The sequence below is a fragment of the Sinocyclocheilus grahami genome, unplaced genomic scaffold (assembly GCF_001515645.1).
Source record: "Sinocyclocheilus grahami isolate Dianchi unplaced genomic scaffold, SAMN03320097.WGS_v1.1 scaffold816.1, whole genome shotgun sequence".
Classification (NCBI taxonomy): Eukaryota; Metazoa; Chordata; class Actinopteri; order Cypriniformes; family Cyprinidae; genus Sinocyclocheilus; species Sinocyclocheilus grahami.
Window position 1 is genome coordinate 113,580 of NW_015505995.1, and position 7,877 is coordinate 121,456.

General features: G+C 38.3%; 1 protein-coding gene across 1 annotated transcript in view; it reads right to left on the bottom strand.

Moving 5' to 3' along the window:
- Positions 1-7,877, bottom strand: part of LOC107562274 (AP-3 complex subunit beta-2-like) — a 50,268-nt gene that overhangs the window by 13,265 nt on the left and 29,126 nt on the right. Inside the window, exons 11-15 of the mRNA XM_016246897.1 lie at positions 5,738-5,870; positions 5,283-5,392; positions 5,031-5,207; positions 738-924; positions 427-557 (exon numbers count right to left, since the gene is read on the bottom strand). Coding sequence (XP_016102383.1) covers positions 427-557; positions 738-924; positions 5,031-5,207; positions 5,283-5,392; positions 5,738-5,870 — 738 coding nt within the window. The remainder of the gene's footprint in view (positions 1-426; positions 558-737; positions 925-5,030; positions 5,208-5,282; positions 5,393-5,737; positions 5,871-7,877) is intronic.

Below are 7,877 nucleotides of genomic sequence, written 5' to 3' on the forward strand. Positions count from 1 at the left end.
ATTACTTCAACAAAAGCATATACCCTCGATTAACAAACTCATAGCTCACAACAGGTCTGTCTTTAAAGTTATCATTAAAAATCAGTTCCGCTATTAAGAAAATTTATGTTTTTTCTTCCAGAACCCGAATGTTGCACTCTATTACCAAGGGAAATCATTTTGACACATCAAACAATAGGGCTGCAGGATGAGTAGCTACCACCCCGCTGAAATGCAGAGCATGTGATTTATGTGTTATGAGGGTGGAGTTATGCTAATGAGCGAGGAGAGTGAGCTACATAAAAGTGATTGAGCATAGCGTTTTTTTGTCAGTGCTTTGGGGCGTTTCTTTGGGAGGTCTTGCATGTTGGAACTCCCTCTGGTGGTCTGTAGGAGAAGCACCCCTGCACCCTCTGGCCCTGTCAGAACTGTTCGCTCTGCACACACAGAATCCTTCACCTCTACGTTGCGCACGGACGGGTCGGGTGCCGATTCAGGCCAGTCAGGCAGCTCCTGGTATCCGGCGGCTTTAGCGTTCAGCAGATGAGACAGCGACCCCAGCTGGAAGTGATCTCGGTCTGCAAAGAATTGAAGAAAATCACAAATGAGATGTCTCAATTGTGTCCTCAGATTTTTTCTGAAGGTCCTAGTAATCTCAAGAATTTCAAAAGAGATGTAAAAATATGCTCAGATTTGCATGCAAATCAGGATTTTTATAGTTAACTAAAACTATAACAAACTAAATTGAAAACCTTTACCTTTAAATGGAGACTCCAGGACGGGGGCAGGCTTGAGTGCAAGGAAAAGCTTCTTGGCGTATTTGTTAAGAGCGCCACTCTTATCGGTGGGCACAATGAGTTGGCGGATAAAGCGGGCACGATCTCTGATGTCATAGTTTTGATCATATTTTGCCAGATTCAGTACATACTGCGTCAACAGTTTAGACTGAAAGACAGAAAAGAGAAGAAAAACACAAATGAATTTAACTCTCAGGAGTCTCAAGAGTTGCATGCCTGAGAAGCAACGTAGTTGAGTGCATCTAAATGATATGACATGCAGACATAGATTGTATTGCTTGATTAAACAATGACTCGCGTTGGGTTTCTCCCAAAAAATTGTTACACGAAAAGAAAAAGTGAAATAAAATAAAATATATAAAAAATATCAAATTATTTTATTTCATTTACTTGCCAAAGCAACATTTCTCATTTTCATTTAGTTTAACTTGATCTACTAAATTTTTATATATAAATTTTATATTCAAACATTGTTTTGGAAAATACTGCACAACATCAGATTACTTTAAACATCTTAAACTGGCTTTTCTTGCATTTTTAATGGGAAAACCTCAATGTTCAATTAATACGAGTACCCTTTCATTCTCTTGTTTGCTTTCATTTATGAGTTTTGTCATTTGGCATTATGCAAGGGAGCTTGCTTACTGCTAAAGTGCTTTGTATCATGTATCCTAGTATGTTAAAAAACAGTTAACAGCATGCAAACAAGCTAATGTGATGCATGTAGTCACTTCTGTGCAGGGTTATCAACAACTTAAAATATTAAAAATATTTTTGTTAATTGAAATAAAGCTAAAATAAAATATAAATATTAGATGGAAAAACTAAGCGAAAATTGCCTTGGGCATTAACTGAAATAAGATTAAAGGTGGGGTAAGCGATTTTTCAAAAACGCTTTAGAAAACTGATTCGGGTCGAATAGCAAAACAAACTTGTAGCCAATCAGCAGTAAGGGGCGTGTCTACTCATGATGTGGAGGAGGGAGTGTTCAGTGCACGGGACGGACATTAGCCGAGCCGAGCGACAGAAAGATAGAGACGGCGGATAAAAAACAAAAGAGGAAAACGTCTGCGGAACAAATGAAGGCTTAAGGCAAGAAGTAGGACCCGTGTAAATATCGGATCAGCTTTCCAGCGCTGGAGAGAACTCAAGGAGCGGAAGGCCTGCGATCGGACGCCGAGGTTGCTTTGTTTCTTCTCGATAGGTGAGTAACACCATGTCTGCGTCGCAACAGCTAAAGTCTGTCTAGTACACTGGATACGACAAAGCGACCATTGAAAATCATTTGAAATTTGTGTCAATACTTCATAAATAGAAAGCAGCAGCAGTTTTCTGTCGGGGATTTGTCGTGCCGCGCCGCATCAAGTGTAGACCATAGATATGTATAGTATATATCTATGGTGTAGACCAGTGGTTCTCAAACTTTTTACAGCAGCGTACCCCCTGGGGCATTTAACATTCTTCTGCGTACCCCCACTCTTCCACTTAGACCGCAGTCACACCTTTTCTATTAAAGGACAATTTGCCCCCTTAAATTTATTTACAGGTGCATTTTTTTTTACCTTTATAGAGGCAAATATTTTATATCCTTATTAATTGTATGTCATGTTTTATGTCATATTCTTAACATCCCATGAAGTGTATTATTAATATAATAAAGCAATAAATGATGGCAAATCGAAGTGATACTTGTAGATTTAAAAAATAAAACCTCCAATAGGTGGCGGCAAGTCGCTGTCTTAATGAGCCAGGCGTCGCGTCATTCATTCATTCAGTAAATAAGCAAAATTCTGTAGTTATGAATGGGTTTAATCACTGACTCTCCAAATCGTTCACTAATTAAACACCGCTGTATGCACCCTGGAGACGCACACCAGGTGATATGGATTTCGTTGGAACTAGTATTTCGTTGCAAAATAGAACAAGCATGACAATATTATGTTTAAAATGTAGGCTATATTTAAAATTTAAAATGTTCACTTAATATTACCTTTTTTTTGTTGAACTGTTGTAAAAAATTAATGGATCACTGACTCTCCAAATCGTTCACTAATTAAACACCGCTGTATGCACCCTGGAGACGCACACCAGGTGATATGGATTTCGTTGGAACTAGTATTTCGTTGCAAAATAGAACAAACATGACAATATTATGTTTAAAATGTAGGCTATATTTAAAATGTCACAAATGGCACATTTGCCATCGTTTGGATATTCAGGGAAATTTGCATTCTTGTTTGCAACATGAAAACAATAACACACACAGTGTGTCTGTATCGCAGAGAGATTAAAATCGATCTCAATGTACAGTGCGTGTCAATATTTGCTCTTCATGCTATTACGTGAATATCTACTTTAAAGATACATTGAACAGCAGACACCGCTGTATGCACCCTGGAGACGCACACCAGGTGATATGGATTTCGTTGGAACTAGTATTTCGTTGCAAAATAGAACAAACATGACAATATTATGTTTAAAATGTAGGCTATATTTAAAATGTCACAAATGGCACATTTGCCATCGTTTGGATATTCAGGGAAATTTGCATTCTTGTTTGCAACATGAAAACAATAACACACACAGTGTGTCTGTATCGCAGAGAGATTAAAATCGATCTCAATGTACAGTGCGTGTCAATATTTGCTCTTCATGCTATTACGTGAATATCTACTTTAAAGATACATTGAACAGCAGAGCGATTTGCTAAAGCAGCATATTCAGCGGGCATCCTATCATACGCATGCTGCTTGTGTGGATGCAGTCTGTTTTGACCGCAAAAGATGAGGTGCTGATTGGATATCATGTATTTGACCGTTTACTTACGGCACTCCCATTTTCCTGTTTTTACATTAGAAGCGGCATTTTGATTGTCAGAAATACGTTCGGTTTTAATGTTATTTTTAAGTTGAAAATTTTAAGTTAAAAATTAAATGAATGCCAAAACTCCGAATTTTGTTCGCGTACCCCCCTCCGTCAACTCACGTACCCCCAGGGGTATGCATACCCCAGTTTGAGAACCACTGGTGTAGACCGTATCACTGATTATGATGAGTTCTATAGTATTTTGTCACGCCGTGCCACCGCCGTGCCACTCGCATCCGGTGTAGACACGGTGTAACATTGGTTTTGCTTTGTTTCACAGAACTAATTTGACCGTTTACTTACGGCACTCCCATTTTCCTGTTTTTACATTAGAAGCGGCATTTTGATTGTCAGAAATACGTTCGGTTTTAATGTTATTTTTAAGTAGAAAATTTTAAGTTAAAAATTAAATGAATGCCAAAACTCAGAATTTTGTTCGCGTACCCCCCTCCGTCAACTCACGGACCCCCAGGGGTATGCGTACCCCAGTTTGAGAACCACTGGTGTAGACCGTATCACTGATTATGATGAGTTCTATAGTATTTTGTCACGCCGTGCCACTTGCATCCGGTGTAGACACGGTGTAACATTGGTTTTGCTTTGTTTCACAGAACTAATCGTTGCCTGGGTTGCATAGGTATGTGTGGGGTGGAGCTACCAAAATAGGGGCGAGACCCTTTTGGGGTAGGGGTGTGTTTGTTTTGGTGATTTCAAATGTCAACATTGGCTACGAGAAATTGCTTACCCCACCTTTAAGTGAAAACACTAAAATTACTAAATGGAAATAAATAACAAAAACAGAAATAAAAATAGATCTAACTATTCATATATTTCTTTTATTTTTATAAAAATGACAAAAGCACATAACAAAAAATGAACTAAAATTAAAATGAAAACTGAAAATATACAAATAAAAGCTAATTCAAAACCCTCGCATCCGGTGTAGACACGGTGTAACATTGGTTTTGCTTTGTTTCACAGAACTAATCGTTGCCTGGGTTGCATAGGTATGTGTGGGGTGGAGCTACCAAAATAGGGGCGAGACCCTTTTGGGGTAGGGGTGTGTTTGTTTTGGTGATTTCAAATGTCAACATTGGCTACCAGAAATTGCTTACCCCACCTTTAAGTGAAAACACTAAAATTACTAAATGGAAATAAATAACAAAAACAGAAATAAAAATAGATCTAACTATTCATATATTTTTTTTATTTTTATAAAAATGACAAAAGCACATAACAAAAAATGAACTAAAATTAAAATGAAAACTGAAAATATACAAATAAAAGCTAATTCAAAACATTAATAAAAAATACAATAGTTTAAAAATACTATTAAAATAACACTGCTTCTTTGTAAAACTGGCCATAACCACATGTTTGTCCCCTCACCTGTTTTGAGTTAGTAAGGTACAGTTTGGCAGCCAGATTGATAATCTGCAGCTTGACAATGTCTTCCTCATTGGTGAAGCTTTTGGCCATCTTTCTCAGGACGTCAGGGGCGATTTTGGGGACGTGCTCGCAGTATTCTCCAATCAGCCACAGGATGCTCGCTCGGGCCATGGGCACCTGACGTCACACACATTATCAGGACTACGGAGTCCGTTTAAATGTGAAAATGGGTAGTTTAGATCACAACTCTACCTGGATGTTGTCGATGAGTTTGGCCATGTGTTTGATGATGTCGCTGTGCTGTTCAGGCTGCATCTGCAGAAGCTTTTTGATCACCACCACTGACTCAGCCACAACCAACTCTGAAAACACACACAAACAAACACACACCAAATATTACTCGACATTATCAGACAGACGTCTTTGGCCATTGCATTGCGCCTTGCTGTTTTATACAGCATGTGATGGACCAATTTCAAGTGTACTTCAAGAGTATTTACTGTACAGGAACAATTGCATGTAACAAAGTCATAGGCTCATATTTTTCTTCTTTTGCATCATAAGAACCTCATCTGACATCGGGGCAAACAACTTTTGATGTCTGCCTAAGTGGTTCTCACTTTATGGATAATTAATGACAGTGTGGGCATTAAAAACAGTTCTGTTGCATTCTCTTGCACTCCATCTAGTAAAACACACACTCTCACCGTCTCTATTGGACAGCAGCTGAACGAGGCCATTCAGACAGGTGTCTCTGACTTCACCGATGTTTGTAGCACAGCGACCTATGGCCTGAATGCTGGCCGCCACAAAATCCTTATCCATGCTCTTAATATATGTCTAGAACACAAATAGAGAAATATATTATCCCTAATTATAATATTCTAGAATATACTACAACACTGTTATCTATAATTTTAACATGGGTGAATGACAAAATGACATGGACATGAGCTTATTTTATTCAACATCAACATTTTAGGTTAAAATGTATATGTAATGTAAGTGTATTTTTTTGGTGTTGTGATGGGTCACCATTTCTTTTTTATCCCCCTTTTAGTTTGCAGTTCACTTAATTAGTCATGTGGTATTTTTCAAAAGTGCAAATATTTAATGTAGTCTCTTAAAAAAAATATAATCTTAAAAACTTAAAGCAAATATTGTTTAATTTCGTAATATTAGTTTCATAATGTGTACTACTGTTCAATAGTTTTAGGTATTTTTTTTCCAACAAGAATTCATTAAATTGATCAAAAGTGACAGAAGAGACATTTATAAGACATTTAAAATTCTGTTCTTTCAAACTTAATCAGAGAATCATGGGAAAAATATATTTGAAAATATTAAAGGGGTCATATGATGTTGCTAAAAATAACATTATTATGTGTATTTGGTGTAATGAAATGTGTTTATGCGGTTTAAGGTTAAAAAAACAAACATTATTTTCTACATACTGTACATTATTGTTTCTCCTCTATGCCCTGCCTTTCTGAAACGCATCGATTTTTAAAAAGCTCATCGGTCTGAAAAGTAAGGTGTGCTCTGATTGGCCAGCTATCCAGTGCGTTATGATTGGCCGAATACCTCAAGCGTGTGACAGAAATGTTACGCCCCTACCATACTGTGATGCCCTGTCCGGCCGAAGCGATGAGACAACATTAAAACCCATTATAATCGAGGCATTTGTTGCATCCAGTGGTGACATAATTATGGATTATAATGACTTATACTGTCTTTTTACGTGTTGCATTACATCGCGCCACGTAAACATAAAACCATGTCTGCATTTGTGATCGGAGAAATGACAAACAACAAGCGCTACTCTACACTGCTCAAAACTCAAGTTTGAATCATCAGTGGCAAATTCTTTAAATATAAAAACGTGCTTACAGTCTGCGAGTCAGAAGAGCCGGCATTGTAGTCTACTCTCCCAGGATCAGGAAAAAGTCCTCCATAAAATGTGCTACACACATTTATATATATATTTGGGTTGAACTGTTCTGGAACAGTGTTGTAAATACAACTTAACCACTGATTTCTAGTCGTGTCCTCTTTTGGAAGACCAAACAAAGTAGTTTCGCTTTCACAACGAAACACAGCGTCACACACGGCGGGCTTGAGTGAGCGGAGGCAGGCTTGAGTGAGCGGCGGCCAGCGAATTCGACGAAGGAGGCTTGCGGCAACCACATGTGGCGACCCCGGGCTGGACTCCGATTCGTCTACGGTGAAAGTTGATCCAGCGATCCACAGCGCAAAGTTGATGTATTTACTCAGCAACCAGCATGGATCAGCTCCAGGCACGACGAAGCAGATATCGTCCTCTTTTGGAAGACCAAACAAAGTAGTTTTGCTTTCACAACGAAACACAGCGTCTTCACGACATGGCGGCGGCAACAATACTACAGCGAGAATAAAAGTTACGCCTTCTTTCTTTGCGTGAACATTTGGGCGTCGTTATGCAAATCTTCCCACACAGTGACGTAGACATGTGGGGGTGTTTTAGAACGGGGTGTTTTAGAACGAGTCGTTTTAGGTAGGCGTGGTTGACTCGTAACTTTTATAAAGAATATCTCTTTGGATTTGAGACTTTAGTCTTTGCAACTTTACAGATCTTCTTTATGCACCAAGAGCTTGTAACACTCTAAAGAGAAAGGAAAAATTGAAATCGCATCATATGACCCCTTTAAGCATTCAGCAGCACAACCGTTTTCAACATCTATAATAATAAAAAAAATTTGCAAGCAGCAATTCAGCATATTAGAATGATTTCTGGAGGATTATGTGACACAGAAGACTGGAGGAATGATGCTGAATATCAGCTTTGCATCACAGAAATAAATTACATTT